This window comes from Seriola aureovittata, chromosome 6 (assembly GCF_021018895.1).
Source record: "Seriola aureovittata isolate HTS-2021-v1 ecotype China chromosome 6, ASM2101889v1, whole genome shotgun sequence".
Taxonomy (NCBI): domain Eukaryota; kingdom Metazoa; phylum Chordata; class Actinopteri; order Carangiformes; family Carangidae; genus Seriola; species Seriola aureovittata.
Window position 1 is genome coordinate 7,936,079 of NC_079369.1, and position 24,489 is coordinate 7,960,567.

Here is a 24,489-nt window from a genome sequence, read left to right on the forward strand (position 1 = left end):
GAGCATTTCATTTCGATGCTACTATACAGACTAAGGATGGACGACACAATAGAACATCTTGACCGTCTGCTAGAGGCTGGCTGCAGTATAGATCATAAACCCCACCCCCTACATATTAGCAGATGGGACTGAACTAAAAAAAAAAAGAAAACAAAAAAAAGATGGCAGCGCCTGTATCCGAGATATTTTGGCTTCATTTTTGTACATCGGGAGCAAGTAGAGACACGTTGTCCATCTTTATATACAGTCATTGAGCCTGCTCTGTTGGATTTGGGGAAAGTTAATTTGCCTCTTCAAACTCTACACTACAAAGACAATGTTTTTTTATTTTGCAATCTTCCACATGGATCATAAAGTGGTGAGTGGTGCTTGGGACAACTTGAGCATAACAGTATGTAACTTATCTTGTGGGGAAGGGACACTAGATACTACTAAATTCTTACCTAAGAGCCTGTGACTTGACTAAAATAGACCAACATCTTATGAGAACATGCTATTTACTTTAGCAATCACAAGTGGCTTCATACCATTTCCTCATTTTTACAAAGGCCTGATGAATAGCACAACTTAAGACATGAAAGCTCTTAGCTACTGGTATCACTTTTCTAGGCCTAACTATTTTGTTGGAAAATCTTCATTCTTCAACAAAATGAAAAAGTTGGGGAAGAAGAAAATTCCCATCCTCCTATTATACTGGTTTAAATCTGATACATCTAAATATGAATCCCATGTCTAAAGTGGAGAGTCACCATATGTTTTTTGGATTGAACTGGGTCAAGCAGAGTAGAAAAACACCCATAGAGCTGACATAATTTATGTCATTCATGGCTCAGTGAAATGATTTGACTCTTTTCTCTCTCCTTTTTGCCGTCCACGTTACTTGATGTTGGCGAGAAGAACACGTTGCTTGCTCCGGTAATTACATATAGTCATTAACTGTCTGCCTGTTCATATTTTCATCGTTTAGATCAATATCATGACTGGATGCTTACACAGCCACACTTGCCAGCTGCGATATATGAACAAAAGTGCAGTCGGGAAAGAAGTATGGACTGCTGATCTTGTTTGTTTGAGGTTTAGACCAACAAGAAACCTCAATGTATGACATGAAAACAAACAAAGCATCGTTTCAAAGTACGAATGCTGCTTGAGAATTACAATATACTTTGTATGAGCTGTCAAACAAGCTGAAGCAAGATAAATCAACATAGGCACATATAGGTCTGAATCATAAGATCTAATCTCCTGAAGCTTTGGGGAGTGCGGCAACACTGACTGTCAGATCAAAAGACAAAGTTTGCATCACATGTCTTTTCAGAGAAATGTGTGCGTGTGACTACGATGGGAAAGTGAACTGTCTTGAATTCCTTTTCTTCATCTAATGTGTCCAGCACACATACAAACACAGCGTCCCTTGAAAGGTTGTGGACATAAGTGTTTTATTTGCCATGGAGATTGTGATAGTAAGAACAGTTTGAAAAGAAAAAAAACAAACATTTTCCTGTATTTAACAACAGCATTAACACATACACATGATATATAAATATTTATAGCAAACTGACATGTATGCATGTATGCTATGAATACCCCTCTCTTAAAATATCAGTTTGTGCCATTTAAGTCAAATACACTGCAGGTTAATATTGAAGGCAGCACTGACACATGAGAAACCACAGCATTGTACAGCTTCATTAAGACACCATGAAAGCAGAGAGTGAAACACGGTTTTGTAGTGAGGCACTAAAACTTGTCAGTCTGATGGAGCCGCACTACATACAAAATACATTTACAGACAGAATGTCGAGTCATTTGAGCTCCTGGCAAAATAAAAATGACTGCTCAATTGTACATCTTCCTCCAGTGTGTTGGATGTTTTCATTATGCTATGTCTGTCAAAGTTAATTTGAACAGCACATATCTACTGTAAATGAGTATAAACACTCAAAGCTGGACTTGGAAGAAAACTCGTTTATTGAAATCACAGGCGCAGGTCTGTATATCTGTTTAGTATAATCTTTCCAGCTGTGAAAATACTGCTTAAAAAAACGTTAGAAGATGTTCTCACCTGTTTGACAGCTGCTCTATAACTGTAATACTGCAGATAGAGGTTGGCCATGATAGGGCATTGGAATCAAGTCAGAAAGTCATTGTAGTGAACACTTTAATGGGATAAACTATGTATTAGTTGGCTTAGTGCTCAGTTCTTTGATCTGATATTTCCTGATTTGAGTCTTATTAAGAAAATTAAGGAATACGTGTCAAATGTAAATATACATACTGTTTGTACGTATGTATATATACATAATATAATCACATAAAGAAGACACATAAAGAAATTCTAACGACAGTCAGCTCTGTGGTCAACAACTTGAGTTATTATGCAATAGTGAAACTGATAAAAGTACAAGATGAGGTCATGCATCATCACTCTTCTCTAGGCACTATATTAAACAACTGAAGAGCAGTGGTGTCAATGAACAGATAAAATGTGGTTTTGGGGAAGTAGATCATGACCATCTTGTGAGGTCAGTGGTGCTTTGGCTTTGCGATCTAAGCATTTGAGCTAAACTAAGAATGAGTGTGTGTAGAGCCCATTTGGGAGAGCTGTCTTACTTTTGTCTGGGAACAGTCTTATTTCTCCTGACAGTGGTGACGTCTTCCCATCACAGAGGCTGAGCTACAGTCTTGGAATCCAGACTTGTCCTGTCTTTTCTTGTGGGCAGCAAGTGCTCCTGTTCGGCTTCCACCTCCAGAACGTTGGGCCACAACACACTCAGTAATCCTGAATCCTACAGAAAGAGCATATAAGCAGCACATACTTATTGGAAAACATCTGCATGAATACTTGAAACACTGTAAATATATAGTTCCCTCACATTTTTTGAATTGGGATGTCACATTACTTAATTTTATAAAATAATTGAAATATTCTCTTATCTTACTATTATACTTATACTTTACTCTCTTATACTAAGTCAGTAGCAATCTTAGTGGTTATCAAAGTGCATGGCAACACCTAGATGAAAACACTGAGGGGAAAAAAAATGTAAGAAAGTGTGATAACCATATTTGTGACAACAGCAACGACATGAGACAGCTCACATCGGGATAATTATTGAACACAGTCAGTGTCACATATCAGCATGGCTTAAGGGCCATAAACCTCTGTTCCAATATGTGATTTTAGTAAACCCCTTCAGTTTGATCTATTGTGACTGATGGAGGAATGTCAGTTTCTGTGTCTGTTGGCTTTTATTGTTATAATAAACACTTTACAACACTTTACTTTTCAATTACACTGTAATTGTTTTTTATGGCTGTTATTACATTCCCTCTTTCCTTGTTGCTATGTCTAATGGCTAAACCAATCAACCCAGTGCTCCCCATATAAGACACAGGCTAACTGTGAGGACCCTGTTCTTCAAGGGGTCAGGTTCTTCTCTGCATCTCCTGCTGTAATTCCCATTACTGCCCTGGGCTCCAGAATCTCACAGGCTAGAAACCTGTTTGCTCTTTCCCTTCTCATCCTCCCCAGCTCCTGTTCTCCCCCTCTTTAACACATGAAAACTGTGCTGTGCATCATCCAAAACAATTACAATAACGTTTGTGCCTAAGATGTAAGAGGGACATACTTGAGTCTAGACTGAGGAAGTGATGTAACAGACATATCTGTGCTCTGGTCAGTAAGCTGCATACTTTTAGTCTTGACTCGTCTGTGAGAAAAAAAAAAAAAAAGGGGGGGGGGGGGGGCAGGTTATAGCCACTACTATTTTCATGCAAAGCTTTTCATTGCAGGGTTTCAATCACATTTGATCCACTGTCATTGTTCTGAGTGAACCTCCAGATTCCCTTTTCATCCCTCACTGGTTGCTAAAATGATACAGCAGTCAGCACCTCACAGGTATATTTTCCTTTATTTTTGCCAAACTGAAACAAATAGGCCTGCAGAATCCACATGCTATGGACTGCCATTATGAATTGCATTTGATTTATGTTACACATACATTTTTCTAATAAAGAAATTCTCATACTTTGGCTGCTCACTTAAAAGAAGAAGACAGACTGAAATATTATTTTTAGTATAATGCTGGTTTATAAAAATGCAGTGTGTCGACTGATCTCCTGCTCCCTTCAATCAATTCAACAGAATCCTGATGATTTCTTCATTCCTCGAGTAACTAAGGGGTCGCATTTCAGTGTTCCACGAACCACACTTTCAAACAAATCCTATTTTTATGCACTGTCTTATGATGTGATAACATCCTAATGTTACCTTTGGGGCAATGTGACAGACATGGAGGCTCCTCTGAGAAAGCTACAGCTTTGAACATGAAATACCAATAGAGCTTCAAAGCTGTGAGTGTTACCACAGAGGCATCATTATTAAGACCAATTATATCAGAGTTCACTAGACTGGTCTGACTTATGCTCAAGCTTGCACCATTTGACATTAAATTTACGGAAATGTCAATCCAGGCCAGATATCTGTGATAAAGAGTGTTCTGCCAAAAGCTTTAGTCACCAAAAAAAGTCTTGACATGAAAAATCAGAAAAATACAGTAACAAATTAACTCAATGAGGCTTGGTGTCATGGCTGCACATTCTTACCACATATATATTTTCATCAGAGCTCAACTATAATGTCACTTTCCATATTGCGTATTTAAACCACATACACTACATCTACTTAATCAAACACTGTCTAAAATCAATGCAGACTTGTAGTATGAAAATCTAACGATTGTCATATTCTGAAGGTGGTAGAGCCCCCTCCTTATGAATGTGGTTCAAAGTTGTTTGCATATGCAAATTACACAAACACTTCCTTCTCTCTGTAATAAGGAAACATTTAAAGGCTGAACCTGTCAGTAATGAGTGCCACTGCTCTTCAGTAGCTCAGCTGGACTGTCATCTCACCATGTTTTTCCAATGGAAACTGGTCATATTGATACTTGCACTGAGTCTTCAGGGTCAAGGTAAGAAGTGTTTTTACATATAGTATTCCATCCAGGTTGTTATAGAAAATGCATTAGACTACAGTACATGAGGAACTATATACCGCACTGTGGGATATATGATGCATGAGATGGATTTGTATATTTTAATTTAATTTAAGTCTCTTTGGTCAGTTTAGGCATATGTATTAAGGACATCAATAACATCAATGTTCATCGATTAATTTCTCTCTAGCTCGTGCAGGAAAAATCTCTGGAGGCCACGAGGCTGTCCCTCATAGCAGGCCATACATGGTGATTGTGGAGCAACACATGGAGGATGGTAAACCAAAATACTGCGATGGATTCCTTCTGAATGAGGATTTTGTGATGACAGCAGCCCACTGCCAAGCAAAGTCAGTTTTACACACTTTATGTTGAAGTACTGAGAATTCTGGTTCCCATGATGAGATTTTTTAACCCACCAACAACCTAGACTCATGTATTGAGATTGGCAGATATATTTCATGACAGCTCTGTGAACTGTGACAAAAATTTAAGTCTCTAAATATTAGAATTTTTGTGTAAAAAAAGCTCTGTCCAAGTAACTAATCTATTTACTCCCATATAACTTTTTTACCTTAAATTTTGTCAGGTCCTACACAGTCCATCTAGGAGTTCACAACTTCCAAGACAATAAAGAAGTACAGCGTATATCTGTGGAAAAAGCATTTCCACATAAAGACTACGATGCTGTTAATCATAAAAATGACATGATGCTTCTTAAGGTAAGAAAATCCTCAAAGTTAAAAGTCTAATTTTGTTATTTCAAGATTTCTCTGTGTTTCTTATTATGTAATTTGCAAATGCTCAGTTGAATGCATTAATGAAATGGATGCCCAAAGTACTGTATGCATTCACATCACTGAACAATAGCTAAACAGGTGAGTACTGGAGAAATGTGAATTGATATTTCAGCTTCATATTTGTATTATTTTTTCTATCTCTCCCTGTTCCTTAAGTTGAAGTCCAAGGCAAATCTCAACAAAAATGTGAAACCCATTGCTCTTGCAAACAAAGATGATGGCTCTCTGCCTAAATCATGTATAGTGTCCGGCTGGGGAAGAAGCGACAGCAGTAAATTTATGTCTGTAAAGCTCATGGAAGTCAATGTAACACTCATTGACAATGAGATGTGTGTTCAGAATAATTTGTACTGCTCTGATGGAGCCGCTGGGCCGGAGAAGGTATGTATACTTATGAAACATAACATGTACAAACACACTTTGCCTCAATAACTGTGATTTAATTGTCACTACAAACTGTGTATGTACTTCCAGGGAGACTCTGGTGGTCCATTGGTCTGCGAGGATGGAAAGGCGTTCGGGGTGGTGTCCCACAAATACCATTCAGCGGCAGATGGACTGCCTATAAACTGCTATACAAAGATACCTGAGAACATGAGCTGGATCAATTTGGCTGTGAAAACTGCATGAAAAATACCTAATGCATGTAACACGTGATTGATCAGAGCACAATATTTGAATTTCATTTGTATTTCAGGTTTTTGTAGGTATGTAACACTGCAGAACTGAAGTGCAAAAGATTGAAATGCTAGTAATGCCACTGATTCCAAGTCTGTACCTGCTTGCTTTACACAGATTTAATCAAAATATGCTTTGATGATAGCAAATGATTCAAGCCTTTATATGGAAATCTTACACAGTAAAAATATATGATACACGTATGTCTGCACTTCTCTGTTTGAACAAGAATTAAACCAACAAAAAAGACAACACTGCCTCCTTGTGAACAAATTGTACTGATGCAACAACAAGAGGTTCACTGTTCATTTGTTGAAGTCAGAGCTGAAAGTCTCCTCTTTGTTCTCATCTATAAGCTGTAAACCTAATCAAGTCTCTGCTTGTTGTTTAACAAGCCAGCACATTTTATGTCCAATTTTGAGATTACGTAGGCATTTCTAAAAAGGCAACATTCCTTTACTAACATACCAAATGTTGGCTAAATGGATTCTACATGACCAGCTCATTTATATTTTATGTCATTTGATGTTCCAGTAACCTCTCAAACTATCACATGGGGGAAAATTTAAAATGTATACCTTAAGGGGGGGTCAAGAGTTATTTTGTACAGCAAACTGAAATGACTTTTAATAACTTGGAATAATATTATAAAAATAATACTACACTACATGAAGTCTATGAACAAAAATTGGGACAGACATTTTAAAGAAATTTTATATTTAAAACATGCAAGATAAAGCATGTTTATTCAAACTGAATATGATGATAACATGACAAAAATAATAAATCATGGTAAACTGCCAGAATGCTTGTGTTGAGGACAGAATAAACCTGCTGCTGTGATGTTTCTCATCTGTGTTACATCAAATTTATAGGTTACAGATCAAAAGAAAGAGATTCTCTTTAGGTCTGGATTATCCCCATAATTCTATGGTCAGTCTTTCCATATCCAAACTGCTTCCACCACATCAGACAAAGAATCCCTGATTTTTAGGTGTGGTCTTTCTTAGTGAAGAAAGTTTTTCCTTTATAATAAATGTTAAAAAGTTTCAAAAATTCTATTTTTGCCTTGAACATATGGGGTATAAAGTGTGGTTAAGTGTATTTTGACATGAGGCTTCATTATATTAGTATATTATATAATACAACACTGTCTAAAGAACTTGTAGTATGAAAATCTAACTATTGTCATGCTCTGGATGTGATAGAGGCTCCTCCTTATGAATTTGGTTCAAAGCCAAATTGATTGCACATTCAAGCTACACAAACACTTCCTACTTTGAATTTAAAGGTTGAACTTGTCAGTGATGTGTGCAACTGTTCTTCAGTAGTTCAGCTGAACTGATCTCACCATGCTCACCATGTTTTCCCACTGTAAATTGGTCATATTGATACTTGCACTGACTCCTTACTATCAAGGTAAGTCACATATTTATATGCATTTTTATACACACATATACTGTATGTATATATATATATATATATATATATATATATATACACACACACACACACACATATATGTGTGTGCGTGTGTGCGTACTTTTAAAAAAAAAATTCTTATTGATTCAGTTACAAGAGGAGTCTCTGGAGGCCATGAGGCTGTCCCACATAGCAGGCCATACATGGTGATTGTGGAGCAACACGTGAAGGACGATAGAACAAAATACTGTAGTGGATTCCTTCTGAATGAAGATTTTGTGATGACTGCAGCCAGCTGCCAAGCCAAGTCAGTTTTACACACTTTATGTTGAAGTACTGGGAATTCTGGTTCCCATGATGCTCCCATTTTTTAACCCACCAACAACGACTCATGTATTGAGATCGGCAGATATATTTCATGACAGCTTTGTGAACTATGACAAAAAATAAAATTTCTAAATATTTGTATTTTTTGTGACTATTATGCACTGACCAAATAACTAATTTATTTACTCCCATATAACTTTTTTTACCTTAAATTTTGTCAGGTCCTACACAGTCTCTCTAGGAGTTCACAACGTCCAAGACAATAATGAAGTACAGCGTATATCTGTGGAAAAATCATTTCCACATAAAGACTACGATCCTATTAATTTAAAAAATGACATGATGCTTCTTATGGTAAGAAAATCCTTGTTGTTAATAGTAAAAATTAGTTTTAGTGTTTTTTTTGCAAATGCTTTGTTGAATGCATTGATCAAAAGGAAGCCTGAAATACTAGATGCATGCATGTCACTCAACAATAAGTTGACAAAAGGCAAATGTGAACACTGGAGAAATGTGAATTGATATTTCAGCTTCATATCTGTATTTTTTTTTTTTTTATCTCTCCCTGTTCCTTAAGTTGAAGTCCAAGGCAAATCTCAACAAAAATGTGAAACCCATTGCTCTTGCAAACAAAGATGACGGCCCTCTGCCTAAATCATGTACAGTGTCCGGCTGGGGAAGGAGCAACAGCAGTAACTATATGTCTCCAGTACTCATGGAAGTCAGTGTAACACTCATTGACAATGAGATGTGTGTCCAGAATAATTTGTACTGCTCTCATGGAGACGCTGGGCCGGAGAAGGTATGTATATTTATGAAACATAACATGTACAAACACACTTTGCCTCAATAACTTTGATTTAATTGTCACTACAAACTGTGTATGTACTTCCAGGGAGACTCTGGTGGTCCATTGGTCTGCGAGGATGGAAAGGCGTACGGGGTGATGTCCTTCAAATACAAACCAGCAGCAGATGAACCGCCTCTAAACTGCTATACTAAGATACCCGAGTATAGAAACCAGATCGATTGGATTTCAGAAAATATGTCCTATCTTTGTATTTCTGGTGCTCGAGAACTTTAGAGGTGATAATTGAAATGCTCATATTACAACTGATCCCACATCAATGAGACTGCCACACCAGAGTCTAGACTTTAATTAAAAATATGCTTTAATTTGATGATAACAAATCATACAAATATTTGTTTGGAAAATTCACATAAAAGAATGGTAACAGATGAACATGATTTGATTATTATCAGAAAGTAATCTGTCTTTTTTCTGGCTACCCTACATTTTCTGTCAATAATCTTTTGGTAACTCTCAGCAAATTAGAAATTGAAACCAAGAAAGCTAGATTCAAACAAGCCAATGACACAGAAATTAGGGTGAAAATAGATCAAAAATGTAACTGTACATTTCTGTTTAATAGGTGTATTTTCTATTAACATTAGAGAGAATTTGTCTTCTGCTCTTAAGCACAGCATTATATATATATACACTACATATAACTGCTTTGTGCATGTTCTTTTAGACTAGAATAAAATGAGAACACAGGCTCCTGCAATTTTTTTTGTACACTCTGTACACTTTTGTGTTTGAACATGAATTAAACAACAACAAAAAAAACCAACATGGCCTCATCACTTGTTGAAGTGAAGAAGAGCTGAAAGTCACTTCTTATTTACAAGCTGTAAACCTAATCAAGTCTCTGCCTGTTGTTTAACACACACCCTGTCGTTGCATTTTTGGAAACATCTGACAGAACAGCTCAGGGTGGACACTAGCATCTGCTGTCACTTTCAAATTATTAAAGCATTTTTGGGTTCAAATTTTCAGATGTTTAGGCATTAAATAAGGTAATTTTGCTTTATTAGCACTCCAAATTCTACATGACCAAGTAGTAAAACAAACTTGTTGTGATTTACATAAGAATCATGATTCTTATCCTTCAAGAATCTGAATCAATTCACAAATTATCCCGCATTATTGGAGTAATATTGTAAAAATGACACTACACTAAATGAAGAATATGAACAAAAATGGGGACGGACTTCTGTAAAGGCATTTCATATTTAAAACAGAGTATGGTGTTATGATGATACAAATAATGAACCACGGTAAACTGTCTGAATACTTTTAATTATTATCAAGTTAAAAAGATTAAACACATTATTTGGTTGCATTAGTAACAGTAAGTCTTTTAAATAAATATATTCAAAATATATTTGCCCATTTGTTTATCTGTGACCAGCATACATTGAACTCTGATGATGGCCATATTAGTGACTACATTATTAAATGTACATGTCAAAAATATTTAATTTATATGAGTATCCAGTTGAGGAGGCAACTCTATGAATGAATCTTAAACCACTTTGCAAAATAAGCTTCAAGATGTAGTTCCTATAATAGCCTCTAAATGCTGACTTCACAGCTTTGAACCCCTGCTCTTAATTGTTTTTTTACACTGTCTTTCAATTGAGTGTGTGAACCTTTGTTTGCTGTTTAACAGGAAATTTCCAAGATCACAAGTCTGTAAAAGAAACAAATTACCAACAAATTTTGGGCTTTCTGCAGCCACTGCAGGTCAGGAACCTTGTTTGGTAGTTTTTCTTGATTTTAATGAGGGTGTAACTTCCCTTTATTGTTACACTGGTATAGGTACAGCATGTCGGCTCCCTCAATTGTCAGTTGCTTTATAGAGCACCACACCTACTTTTAATGAAACAGGTTGGCTGATTCTCAGCAAAACAAGAACATAATTATTTGTTATTCTGCTTCAATTGGGCAGCAATATTGCTGGTTTTGCTCCTTACCATGACAGAAACAAGAGCCGGTCAATCCATATCTCCTTAACGAACCATATTCACATCCCAAATGCAACACCATCAAAATACACTATAAATATCATTATTTTTCCAAATGTGATGTCAAATGAAAAAGGTCACAGTGAACGGTTTTTCAAATGACCCCATTTGGATTGCATAAAGGTGGGGAAACAGTGAGGACATAACATTTTGTGTTTTACCACACTTCACTGACAAAATCTTATCCTAATTCAAAATTTTATTTAAAATCTGGCAAATATAATAACTTGCACTTGGTAGTCAGGGCGAGAGCTTCCAGTTCAGATAAAGTAGTATATTACTTGAGGAATCCTCCATGTCTTCCTAACTTCCTTTGAGCTAAGAGCATTAGAGTCTTTCCACTGTAAGATCTAGACAGCCAAAGATCCATTGGTTGTCCAAATCAAAGGAAATGATGTGGTTCAGGTTCCAACATCAAAGAATGACAAGCAACCAAGGGTATTGATATTCTGCTGCTTCACAGCTAAGGCAGAGGATGTGGTTAATGATATTAATCTATACTTCTTGTAAATTATAAATAAGCCACAATCTGGCACAATCTGCTTCTGACTAGATGATAAAACAGGGTTTAAAGGTAATTTGGATTGCCTTTAAACTACACCATTCCATAAGGACCTAATAACACCAATAAAAGCACATGTTCCAGCACTGTTGGATTGGTAACTACTCAGGACTGTATAGGTGATGGTATATATATGGTATATAGTGATGCTCACCTTGGGGTGTCGGTCAGAACATGCAGGACATTCAGTTAACTCTTCTTTTAATGACATGTAGACATAACACAACCAGTGATGTGCAGTCAGGGGAGGCAGGTGAGGCCCTGCCTCACCTGCCATCATTTGAAAGAAAAAAAAAAGTAAAAAGAAAAAAAATTAATTAAATTGTTATATGTATACAGTGATTATACCATAAAGTTATTTTCCATTTAACTTCACCAGTTTTAGATTATTTTTATTCAAAATCGCTGAATTTTGACATTTACCGTTCAAATACTGAGAGGAGACTTGCGGTGAGGCAGCAGCCAGCTGAGCCTCACCATGGATTGCGCAATGACTCGGCTAACTGCTGGCCTGCTGTGCAGTGAGACCGTATTGCTATCTCTCTGTATGTCGCTATTAAAATGTTCAAACACTTTTGCTATATGAATTATATTATAAATTTCCATAGTTTAGTTAGCTGAGGTATATAATGTACAGTGTATTTGATCAACAACTGTATGTGTGTAACGTGTTTCTTGTGCTGAGCAATCATAAAACGGCTGCGAAGACGCACTGGGTGAGGCACGCAGTTCTCCTGCCTCATGGTAGAGGGCGCTAGTGATCCCAGGGATCCTTCTTGCGACTCCTCGGCTGCAGAATAAGTGACAACAAGCTACAGTTAGCAAGTCAAGTGCAGCGGCAGCGATCGTTTATTTTTTAAGTAAAGGTAAGACCATAATAACGTTTTTTTTTATTAAATGTGCTTTTTTGTGTGCTACAGTTTGTATGTGTAAAGAATGCTGGTATGAGCTTTTAAACATAACCCGTTAACTGCTGCCAATCAAATGGTGAATAAGATACTCTTTAGGGTTCATATGTTTGTAAATCTGACTGTGATGAAGTCAGTGCCTCACCAGCCATGAACCTCACCGCACGTCACTGAACACAACAGTACAGTTCTTCAACCATTCAGGCATACAGGTGAGTGTTGAACGCTGTGTGGTCTATAACACAATACAAGGAAGCCAAATATCATAAGAATTCAAATAACCAAATATACTCAAATTAAATGGCTTATAAATTGAAATACAAATGAGAATTCCTATCATCTGGTTGCTATTGCACATATGCTTAGTCAGTAACTGACAGATAAACAGTAATGTCATAATACCCCAGTTGTATACAGAAAGAAGAAGTTACCCACTCACTGATCCTTTAAGTTGCAGTGTATACAAGCCTTTTTTTTTTAACTCTAACACCTCCACTCATTGGAGCAGTCAAACATTAGCATTAGCATAAGCACATGGTATTTAAATTAGCTCAGGTTCTGTACAAAACATTAACAAGTCACCAAAAGGCAATGGAAAGCTGCATAGCTATCTGTTCAGTCATAAATATCTGGTTTCATTCACAGTTTCTCAGAGTCGCACACGACTCATACCTCTAGGATGCCAGAATGTCCACTCTGTCCTAACGACGTTCCGCGTACATCAATTTACTAGTGCCATTACTAGTGCCTTTCTTTGGGGGCAGAATGGCAAAAAAAGGATTTTCCTTAAGCATTCAATAAATAACATTTTTGTTGATTTAATAAATAGCTTAACCGCAATTCATCAGAAGAGTCAACCTCATTCCATTTTACAATAATTAAATTACTGACTCCCTGTCTTGTTCTTGTTCCAGAAACTCTAATTCCTAGCACCAGACACAGCATCCTAATCCACACCGGTCCCACTGATGTCAGCCACCACCTTCAACTGAATTCACTGACCCTTCGCCCCCCGACCTTCATCTTTACTGTTATTCAGGTTTACATCAGCAGCATCGAGTTGTGTTTCATGCACTTTTCACACCAACATAATATGCTAATCAAATGTTTACCACTGACACCAGACCTCTTCACCCAGCAACCCTCCACCCTCAGCATTCAAATGCATGTTTCTTCTCACACTTTTTTCCTATGGTTCTCCAAATTCAACATGTAGTCCATCCCTCTTCAACCTGTCTCAGTGTGCAAGTCAAATTACCATTATCATTCCCCTCCCTACTCTTCTCATGACACACTTTTTGTTTCATCAACATTTTCCTTACATTCTCTCTAGGTGTGGAATATCTACATAACTATACTGTGGTCAATCTTTCCACTTGCCTCATCCAGGCAAGGAATCCCTGACTACACTGTACCAACACAGTGAAGTGAAGGACATGGTGTCCATTCTGTTCCCTGAACACATATAATTGAAATTAAGCTTAAGAAAAAGAAAAAAAAAAAAAAAAACTCAAAGAATGCGAGATAAACAAGAGGTGATATCCTGCTCTATCAGAACTCACGCATAGGAAATATTTTGCGATATAATCAGTGTTTCCTGTTAATTACAAACACGATAAACAGTGCACGAGCAGTTCAGACTAATGTGAACAAGCAATACCCAAGTACATGTACAAGACTGCTTTACCAACTGTGAAGATTTTATTAATTTTAAAACAAGTAAATGACATGGAGGAGACTTTGATTAAATAATACCAATAATGGAAATCTTGAGGCTTATGCAGGCCAAATAGAGGAGACGCATCAAAAATAAATAAATGAATCAATTAAAAAAAGACTGTTGGGCTGGTAGGTGTGGAGTTATGTCAAAGAGTCGATTACTTTAATTAATTCATTAATATATGTGCAAATGAATGAATATACAGCACACCATCCAACCATTCTCCAAACCTATTCCTCAAACAGTGATTGTCCAACCATAGCTTATGATTACAGTGGCCGTGTCAAGCTCTGGATTTTTCAATATGTTAAAACAGTGCATAGGAGCAATATTTTGAAGATTTTCGATTTTGAAGAGTTATGTCTTTTTTTCCATCATCCTTCCAAAACCAAAATCATGAGACCAAAACTGTAATGAATATATTAAACTTCTGCTTTATTGACATCATATTAATTATATCAACATGGACAACATTGGTTGCATTTTAATTTATAATACTATAATACACAAATAGTGATGTTCATTTACTGTATCTCTTGTAGAAATCCTCGGCTGGTGAAGATACTGACTTTTGACTGGGACATATAGCTCCTTATAATATCAATATAGATATATCTTGTAAAATAGTAGGCTATGCTGTCTGATGCTTACGCCTCTCAAATATATAAATAATGTCTCCCTTAACAAGTTGCACACGACAGTGTTGACAAGTGTTGTCTCTAGAAATGATCTCTATGAATTAAATCAACACAAAACACAACACTGCCTCCTTGCGAACGAAGTGTATGGATGCAACATTAGGCATTTAATAAATGTAGGCATTAAATTAGGTAATTTGCTAATTATTAGCAATCCAAATGTAGACTACATTCTACATGAACAGGCAGTAAAACAAACTGATTCACTTAAGAATCATGATTCTTATCCTACATCTGAATAAATTCACAACTTATCCTCCAAAATTGGAACAATATTATAAAAATGATACTACATTACATGAAAAATATGAACAAAAAGTGGGGACTGACATTTGTAAAGGCATTTACGTTTAAAACATGCTATAGAAAGCATGTTTAATTTAAACTGAATATGATATGATGATGGAAATAATACATCACGTTAAACTACTTGTGTTGAGGACAGAATAAACCTGCTGCTGATGGTAACTAGTGATTTTCTCATCTGTACGAGTGTTACATCAAATTTATAGTCTACAGATTAAAACAAAGATATTAAAAGACAGAAAGAATTACAGCAAGGTCTGCTGTCAACACTGAGTGGTGCAGCTCAGATGGGACATGTGGCTGTTGCCAGGACAACAGAGAGCCACCACATCAGGATCATGACACATATAAGGTGGGAATTGGGGAAAAACTGATTATTCAGATTCACTATATGCAACACTCTGTGACCAGCATACATTGAATAGTGATGATTTAAGTAGCTCACAAATAGAAGAAGCCTTTGATTTTAGTTACCGATTTAGCAACAGCACATCACATGGTTTCCATTTCAACATGACAATATTAGTGACTACATTATTAAATATGTGCAGACATTGTTAATGGGTTCACATATTTAATGCCGTTTTAAAAGTTTTGCATTCTAAAAATATTTAACTTATATGAGTATCCAGTTGAGGAGGTAACTCTATGAATGAATATTGAAGCTGCTTTGCAAGACATGCCTCAAGATGTAGTTCCTATAATGGCCAGGAGATGCTGCCATCACAGAACCCTCTGCTCCTATAAGGGTTGTTACACTCTGTCTTTCAAATAACTGTGTGAGCCCTTGTTTAACAGGAAAACCCCTTCGATGATCACATGCCTGAAACACATTTCTAATCACACACCACAAATCAACAACCAAACAATAAATGTTGCACTGTAACAAATTGCTGTAAATTTACAGGAAAATTTCAACAGTATAATCCCGTTATCTTTAATTGCAGTATATTACTGCAAATTTTTCTCAGTGAATTGTTTATAACAGTATTTTACAGTATCATTGCTTGGAGGAAAGAAAACAGTCAGTTACAGTATTTTTTGCAATGCACTGCAAAACAGAGAGTGAGACAAGTTTGACCGGACAATGCAGTTTGATTTTTTTTCACCCATCTTCATCCTTCAAATGAATAGGTGAGTGTCTTTTTGCCCTGCTTGTAAGCATAGACAAAATACATCACATTTCCAATCAAGTTGTATTGATTATCCAGTTGAATGCCATTAAACAGATGAGTTATTTTACTTGTAACGTTAGTCTTTATGCCAGAGATCTCCTCCTGACTTATCTTTATGTTCAGGATTATTTCACTAAAATGAACCTTATTCAGAGTGAATGTAAAGAGCATTAGACTTGAATTAAGTTTAAAGTTATTTGAGATCAGAGTCTGAGCTGACAAACACAAGCAAACAGTGTGTACTTTGTCAGCTAACGTTAGCTACTTCGAGGTATAGCTGTACAGTTGCTAAGTAGGAAAAAATCCTTGGGTTGTGATCTGAAAACGTTGGTAACACTGGAATGGTAACTTTTTATCACCCGTTTCACTGGCAGTTTCACCGTGTGACAGAGAGAGGAGCTTGACTCTGATCTTGATCCTCCAAACTACAGGGTGAGTTTCATCTTCACTTTACTTTGTGTTAGCATCTGCTAAGTGCTCGTCTCCAAAGGACGCTGCTGATTTTATTTACATAGCGTTACTTTACTGTCGGGACTGAACTGACCGGGAACTTGTTTGCTAATATTAGCCAGCTAGCTAAACTGTCATTTGTTACGTCCAGTATTATTACAATGAACAGAGCAGACACAATGTGGTTGTTCAACACGGTTCAGTTCTATATCACAACACCATAATGTATATAGCAAACAGAACAGGACTTGTCTGTGAATGGGTAAAAGGATTTAAGTTTCCCTGGCATGTAACATTTGCAGTGTTACAATGTCAGTGAAGTTTTTTCTTTGTCAAATTTCAGGTGAAACACCAGGAAGCTGTATTCACCACTTCATGATCAGCATTGAGGGGCACGTCATTTGTGAGTGGCACAGGACCAGCTGACCGTGCTCGTTGCAGTCTATTCTACTCACTACAGCTTCAATCTTCCGTCCCAAGATGACGCTGCATGCATACCGGAATTCATTCAAAGGTGAGATGGTTACGTCTTTCAACTGGTACTGAAATGGAACTGTTGCAATTTCGTGTTTTACCACACTTCTATGGTGGCCCTGAGAGCCCAATGCACTGCAACTTAAGAAAACACATGCAAATAGACAAAACACAAGCAAATTCAGAAAACATCATCAACTTGACAACACGTGCTGCAAATACCCACAACACAAGCTAATACAGAAACACGCTGCAAGTAGCACAGATAAGGTTGCCACCTCTTATGTGGAAAAATAAGAGGTGCCCCCCCCGAGTACTCATTGTTGAAGTCATTATTCGAGTTGCAATTCACTACTCGTGCATGTGTTGTTTTCGGCTACAATAGTTCAACTCAGTTGGCGTTACGTGCACCAAGGCAGCAGTGACCAGGAAAAGTGACGTCTGGAAATACTTTGATAAAAAAGACAACAATAACATCCAGTGCAAGACATGTGGCGTTAAACTTGCATATCATGTTCGCTTATCATTTCACTTGTGTTTTCCAGTCGGAAAAAAAACACACACACACACACACACACACACACACACACACACACACACACACACACACACATATATAATTTGCAAGTAATAAAGTACTCAATCATAAGGTTATGAGTACTTGAATATTGAAGTTACTGAAAATCCATCCCTACTAGCAAGCCTCCTGACATATTTGATCCTATTGATCATATTTGCCCAACTCATCTCTTTGTGCTCGACTCATTTTATCCAGTCCACAGCCGATCTACAACCCTCATTTATCTCTCCCTTCCCAACCATAATTAATGTCTCCTTGCCCTGCCTGTCATTGCAATAAACACATTTTCATATTTAATGGTGTGGTCTTTGTTAGTGAAGAAAGTGAAGAGCATGGGGTCCATTCTGTTCTCTGAAGATATAAATTGAAAAAAAAAAAAAAAAAGATCCCAAAGAATGAGAGATAACCATGGGGTGATATACTGCTGTTTCACAGCTCAGGCAGAGGAAATGGTTTGTGATATAATCAGTGTTTCTCGTTAATAACCAACAGGATAAACAGTGCAAGAGCAGTTCAGATTGATGTGAACAAGCAATACCCACGTCCACAACACCCTGAGTGAACTGCCTATTTATTTACTGTATCTCTATGTTTTGCAGAAATCATAAACTGGTGAACATACTCACCCTCTGGCTGGCACATGTATCTCTTATAATTATAATATAAATATCAAAATGTCAAGAGGAGTTTTCACCCAATTCATGGTGTGTTCATATTAGCTTATGCCAATGAGCCAGCAGCAAGCATGATAATCCTTGTCATCATTGTTACTGGGTTGGCAACTGACTGGACAACGTGGATCATGGTCATGTCCGTACAAGTTTTAATGGTCATTGTGGATGTTATGATTCATATTGTTTTAGATGCTTCTTTGTGGTACTTTCTAGTAGGAAGTGCCTCCCCCAATCATTCTTAGCTCACAAACCTTCCTGTTTTTCTCTTATCGTCTTAATGGTGTCTGCAGAAAAGCTTTCTTGATATTAGCCATGTCAGCCGTTTCATGGAACCTATACTAATAATGCTTATCAGATCCGGATTTTTGGTGGGTCCTGTCAATAAAGAATCACTGAGATCATCAAGAGTACCTGCAGTGTGCGTGAGAGAATGTATCAAACACAAAAACAGCTGTGTGGCCAGGTAGTCATGTCTCCCTCAGCAAGTTGTACACAACACAAGTGTTGATGCAAGAAACTTGTGACATATTGGGGTCCCAAACCAGTGATGTATGGTTTCTTTTACAGAGCCAATGAACCAAAGAACCAACTGAACTGACAGTAAACATCAAATGCGCAGTATATAGGAAAAATATCTAAGAAATAATCTTCAAAATATTTACCATTAACTCACAATGACACACTTCTGTGATAATGCACAATCCTTTATTTTCCTGCCTCAATATGCTGTCTCAAACTTATGACAGATCTTACACAGAGAACCTTACACCTTGACTGACGGAAAGGAAAAAACATAACTAAAAAGCAACTTTGAATTCTGAGCATTGGGTTTTATCTAGCGTGGTTAGCTATAAATATGTAAATTGAATAAATGCCAGGTTATAATATAGTTGTGAGGTGGACCAGAGCAACTTGTAACTATTTGAGATGATAATCTGTAATTTGCTTGTTTACTTGCTACTGCCACCTCTCAATGCTTGGGACGGAAAGACTGGTGAAGTAAATTTCAAATGCACAAGTACAGTGTCCACACGTCTGCGTATGTGTATAATAATGCATGCAATATTGTTGTCATTAGCAGATTTGCATCAGTGCCCAATCAGCGTTGCACATTAACAAGGGGGTCAACACAAAGCTGCATTTTCACACATGCATAGAGCAAATCAAGTTTCCAGCACGTAATGGGCAGCTACAATCATAACTGATTGCACAACATTGGTAGCTGAGTCAAGGACAGTTTAACAAACACACTTGTATGTAGCTAGCGAAACATCTGTCAAAGATCCCAGGATTATCAACAATGTGCATGTGCAAATTTCCAAAAAATACCGCTCCCCTTCTCGCTTGGCTAGCAAATTACCTGATGAATGCAAACAGGCATCAGATCCTTTAAAGGACAGAATACTGCTCTGAGATGTAAGGAGAGATATAGCTTCCACTTCAGTATCATTCTGAATGATGTCTATTTTTTATCTTTAACTGTCCTGATGGCACGCCACTCACCTGGTTGGATAAAACACCTGCCAGGCTTGATAATTTTTTCCTTACGTGCATCAGCTGTGTGCCCTGGAAATCTCATATTTTTATATTTTTCTCTGGTTTTATTGAGGAGCCACATTGTCTGGAATGATCTGCAGCAGTAATAGGTATAAAACAGGGCAGATGTCCTGCAGCCTTGACATAAAGTATGTGCATTTATACTGAGGGCCTCTCTTCCAGATCTGCTCTGAGTCAGTCAACTGATCTCAGTAAATCAGTTGCAGTATCATGATTGCTGTCTGTTATAGTGAGTGCCGCTACTGGCTTTGCAGCGGTGCCAGTCAAGTTTATGGATACGTCAATTTCTTTCTCTTGCAAAGAGCATCAGTATTGCGAACAGCAGTTTGCTTCTGGCTCCAAAACACCTGCCATAAACTCAAGCTCAGTGTGTAGCCCCACTTTAAGAAGACCATCATTGTCCTTGTCCTGAAAAATCTAAAAACCACCTGCCCCAATGACTATCACACATTAGCACAAACTTCCATTGTTATGAAGTTCTTTAAGCAATTAGTCAAAGCCCACCTCATCTCCATGCAGAACTCACTGAACGCCCTACAGGTTGCATACAAGCAAAACAGATCCACAGATGATGCCATCGTACATGCCTTCCACACCTTCCTCACTGATGTGGAGCAAAGGGGCACAATATAGAAGAATGCTGATGAGTTCAGCATTTTGTACCACTGTGCCCTCTCAGCTGGCCATCAAGCATAGAGACTTTGGACTGAGCAGTGCCTTCTACAGCTGGCTCCTGAATTTCAGAGCAGTGGTCTAGGTCATATGTGTGATTGAAAAAAACAACACCAGTTCAGTTAATTCAGTCAAATTTATAATATATGACTGGACCACAGTGCCACATGTGAACAATAACAAAGCAAATTTCAGTTGCATTTTTCAATCAATTTATTAAATTAGCCCCTGTTTATCTTCTGGCCTGCCATTTAATGGATTACTTGCCGACCCCTGCCCTAAAGTGTGACACTTGGAGACATCACCTCCTCCACCATAACACTCAAGAGTCCCCCAGGGATGTTTGTTAAGTCTCATCCTGTACTCCTGCTTCACCAGCGACCATCACAAAGTTCGCTGATGACATCACCATCATCAGCCTGATCACTGGAAATGACGAGTTGGACTAGAGAGAGGAGGCCATAAAAGACCCCCATCTACATCCATAGAACACCTGCGGAGAGAATCATCAGCTTCAGCTTCCTTGGGGTCCACACTAACAAGGACCTTAAGCTGTCAACTCATATTGAGTCAGTGGTGAGGTCCATGAGCCAACATATTTTTCCTCAGGAGACTGAGAAGGTTTGGCGTCTACAGGAGGATACTCTGCAACTTTTTACATATTCACCATTGAGAGTGTCCTCTCTTGCTGCACGGTATGGCAACAGCTCTAAGCAGGACCATTAAGTCCTGCAGAGCTGCTCAACACATCACCAGACCTGACCTGTGACCCATGCAGGACCTCTACATTCAGAGGAGCATGTGGAAAGCTGGAAAAATCAAGGATCCCAATCCAAATGAAGAATATCTACTTAAATAGATATTGTGTAAGAATTCAGACTTGTAGTGTGATTATCTAACATTTCTACTGAGGTGATAGAGGCCCCTCCTGAATGTCGTTTGAAGCCACATTATTTGCATATGCAAGCTGTACACAAACATTTCCTTCCCTCTCTAATATAAGGAAGTATTTAATGACTGAACTTGTCAGTGACGAGTGCCACTGTTCTTCAGTAGCTCAGCTGGACGGATCTTGCCATGTATTTCCACTGTAAACTGGTCATATTGATACTTGCACTGACTCTTGATGGTCAAGGTAAGTGTAGGTATAATGTATATATACTTGTGTGTGTGTGTGTGTTTGTGTGTGTGTGTGTGTGTGTGTGTGTGTGTGTGTGTGTTAAAATATACTCTGAGTAAATGTTACTGAGTTACATTTTGAAAAGGTTACGCGTTATGAGAGAGTAAAAAAATGTTACATGGTGATAATAATAATATATACCTAACTTAATAAATTAAGGAACATCTTTAGGCTCCCAGACATATAGATTGTTTCCAGGTGAGAACTGCATCAAAAGCAACCAATAAATTCAAGCCACCTTTAGAGCCTTTGCATACAGCTGATAATAACACCACGGCTGGAGTCCATAGATGCATAGTAATATTAGGCTATATGAATAAAATAGCTGCCACTTCTAACAGCAGTATAAAGCCGCAGAAAAGTTGAAGATTTATAAATATTATAAACATAAACTCCAGAGTGGCTGCAACTGAAAGCCGAATTAAAAAAAAACTTAAGAATGAAATTACTGATTTTTTAAATATTCCAAAATTACAACTACACAAGAAAAGCAATTTTGTTACGGTAACAAGAGTAAGCTTACACCCCATGTATACACACGTGGGCATACAAAATGAACATAACAACATGAACACACCTCTAAACCAGTTTCAACACCAATTGTTTTCACTAGTGTATACAGGAGAAATCATTGGAGGCCACGAGGCTGTCCCACATAGCAGGCCGTACATGGTGCTTCTGGTGCAACACATGGAGGATAACAAAACAAAACACTGTGGTGGATTCCTTCTGAATGAGGATTTTGTGATGACAGCAGCCCACTGCCAAGCCAAGTCAGTTTTACACACTTTTTGTTGAAGTACTGAGAATTCTGGTTCCCATGATGAGATTTCTTAACCCACCAACAACCTAGACTCATGTGTTGAAATTGGCAGATATATTTCATGACAGCTCTGTGAACTGTGACATAAATTTAAGTCTCTAAATATTTGTATTTTTGTGTAAACAATGCTCTGTCCAAGTAACTAATCTATTTATTGCCATATAACTTTTTTATCTTAAATTTTGTCAGGTCCTACAATGTCCTTCTAGGAGTTCACGACTTCTTTAACACACATCAAGTACAGAACATATCTGTGGAAAAAGCATTTCCACATAAAGACTACGATGCTATTCGTTTTAAAAATGACATAATGCTTCTTAAGGTAAGAAAATCCTCACAGTTATAAAGCAAATTTTGGCTTTTGTCTATTTTTGTTATTCCAAGTTTTCGTTTCTTATTATTTGCAAATGCTCAGTTGAATGCATTAACAAAATTGAATTGAATTTTCCTTTATCTCCCCTGTTCCTGTGTTTTTCATTTCTTCCCACTTGTGTTTATCATGTTAGTAACAAGTGGTGTATTGAATCAAAAGGACAACAGCAATATTGTACATATAAATGTTTATAATTTTTGAATATCTTTTTTTTCTCTCCCTGTTCCTCAAGTTGAAGTCCAAGGCACATTTCAACAAAAATGTGAAACCCATTGCTCTCGCAGGCCAAGATGATGGCTCTCTGCCTAAATCATGTATAGTCTCTGGCTGGGGAAGAAGCAACGAAAACAATAACTTGATGTCTGTAAAGCTCATGGAAGTCAATGTAACACTCACTGACAATGAGATGTGTGCCCAGAATCAGTGCTACTGCTCTGAGGGAGAGACTGGACCGGGGAAAGTACGTACATTTATGAAATATAACATGTACAAAAATACTTTGGTCAACTGATAATTAAATCACAGTTACTGAGGCAATCACTGCAAACTGTATGTACTTCCAGGGAGACTCTGGTGGTCCATTGGTCTGTGAAGATGGAAAGGCGTACGGGGTGGTGGCTACCTCAGCTAAACTGGCTGCGTCAAAAACAATCTATGCTTATACTAAAATTCCTGAGAGTATGAAGTGGATCAATAGCATGATGGAACATGTATATTTGAGTACCTAAGTGACTGTGTAGGTATGGCTTGAAATCAGAAACTTAACTGTAGACTCAATGCTGTTTAGTAGGTGTATTACCTACTGATGTTAGACAATATGTCCTATGCTATTAAAAACAACATTACATATATTAAATGCATTACTGCTTTGTGCATGTTCTTTTAGACTAGATTGAATGAGAACACAGGCTCCTGTATGTTTGTTTTGCATCATCTTTTGAAACAATAAACTGTTGCTCTCTCACCATGTTCTCTCAGTGCCTCTGTACACATCTCTGTTTGAACATGAATTAAATCAACAAAAAAGACAACACTGCCTCCTTGTGAACAAAGTCTAATGATGCAACAAGAAGAGGTTCACTGTTTACTTGTTGAAGTCAGAGCTGAAAGTCTCTTATTTATAAGCTCTAAATCTAATAAAGTCTCTATCTGTTGTTAAACACATCCTGTCATTGCATTTTTAGGAACATGTGACAGAACAGCTCAGGGTGGACACTGCCACTGCTGTCATTTTCCAGT

General features: G+C 37.5%; 3 protein-coding genes and 1 long non-coding RNA gene across 4 annotated transcripts in view; 3 read left to right on the top strand and 1 right to left on the bottom strand.

Moving 5' to 3' along the window:
• Nucleotides 1-1,364: 1,364 nt before the first annotated feature.
• Nucleotides 1,365-24,489, bottom strand: part of LOC130171393 (uncharacterized) — a 30,309-nt gene continuing 7,184 nt past the window's right edge. The window contains exon 3 of the long non-coding RNA XR_008828131.1: nucleotides 1,365-2,789. This is a non-coding gene — a long non-coding RNA (uncharacterized LOC130171393). The remainder of the gene's footprint in view (nucleotides 2,790-24,489) is intronic.
• Nucleotides 4,863-6,730, top strand: LOC130171392 (granzyme B(G,H)-like). Its single transcript, XM_056379380.1, has 5 exons — nucleotides 4,863-4,976; nucleotides 5,191-5,350; nucleotides 5,590-5,722; nucleotides 5,957-6,181; nucleotides 6,275-6,730. The coding sequence occupies exons 1-5, from the start codon at nucleotides 4,919-4,921 to the stop codon at nucleotides 6,428-6,430; spliced, it is 732 nt and encodes a 243-aa protein (XP_056235355.1). The 5' UTR covers nucleotides 4,863-4,918; the 3' UTR covers nucleotides 6,431-6,730.
• LOC130171389 (granzyme B(G,H)-like) lies at nucleotides 7,763-10,476 on the top strand. The gene is made up of 5 exons (XM_056379376.1): nucleotides 7,763-7,897; nucleotides 8,051-8,207; nucleotides 8,449-8,581; nucleotides 8,805-9,029; nucleotides 9,123-10,476. Exons 1-5 carry the CDS (start codon nucleotides 7,831-7,833, stop codon nucleotides 9,309-9,311), a joined length of 771 nt encoding a protein of 256 aa, XP_056235351.1. The 5' UTR covers nucleotides 7,763-7,830; the 3' UTR covers nucleotides 9,312-10,476.
• Nucleotides 21,898-24,287, top strand: LOC130171391 (granzyme E-like). The gene is made up of 5 exons (XM_056379379.1): nucleotides 21,898-22,009; nucleotides 22,668-22,827; nucleotides 23,067-23,199; nucleotides 23,483-23,710; nucleotides 23,814-24,287. Exons 1-5 carry the CDS (start codon nucleotides 21,952-21,954, stop codon nucleotides 23,976-23,978), a joined length of 744 nt encoding a protein of 247 aa, XP_056235354.1. The 5' UTR covers nucleotides 21,898-21,951; the 3' UTR covers nucleotides 23,979-24,287.

Excerpts from the sequence above, each read along its gene's own strand:
- LOC130171389 (XM_056379376.1), top strand. The coding sequence starts at position 7,831 with ATGCTCACCATGTTTTCCCACTGTAAATTGGTCATATTGATACTTGCA. Across the intron at positions 7,898-8,050 it reads ACTGACTCCTTACTATCAAG|TTACAAGAGGAGTCTCTGGA; the intron begins GTAAGTCACATA and ends TTATTGATTCAG. Across the intron at positions 9,030-9,122 it reads GAGACGCTGGGCCGGAGAAG|GGAGACTCTGGTGGTCCATT; the intron begins GTATGTATATTT and ends ATGTACTTCCAG.
- LOC130171391 (XM_056379379.1), top strand. The coding sequence starts at position 21,952 with ATGTATTTCCACTGTAAACTGGTCATATTGATACTTGCACTGACTCTT. Across the intron at positions 22,010-22,667 it reads ACTGACTCTTGATGGTCAAG|TGTATACAGGAGAAATCATT; the intron begins GTAAGTGTAGGT and ends TGTTTTCACTAG. Across the intron at positions 23,711-23,813 it reads GAGAGACTGGACCGGGGAAA|GGAGACTCTGGTGGTCCATT; the intron begins GTACGTACATTT and ends ATGTACTTCCAG.
- LOC130171392 (XM_056379380.1), top strand. The coding sequence starts at position 4,919 with ATGTTTTTCCAATGGAAACTGGTCATATTGATACTTGCACTGAGTCTT. Across the intron at positions 5,723-5,956 it reads ATGACATGATGCTTCTTAAG|TTGAAGTCCAAGGCAAATCT; the intron begins GTAAGAAAATCC and ends CTGTTCCTTAAG. Across the intron at positions 6,182-6,274 it reads GAGCCGCTGGGCCGGAGAAG|GGAGACTCTGGTGGTCCATT; the intron begins GTATGTATACTT and ends ATGTACTTCCAG.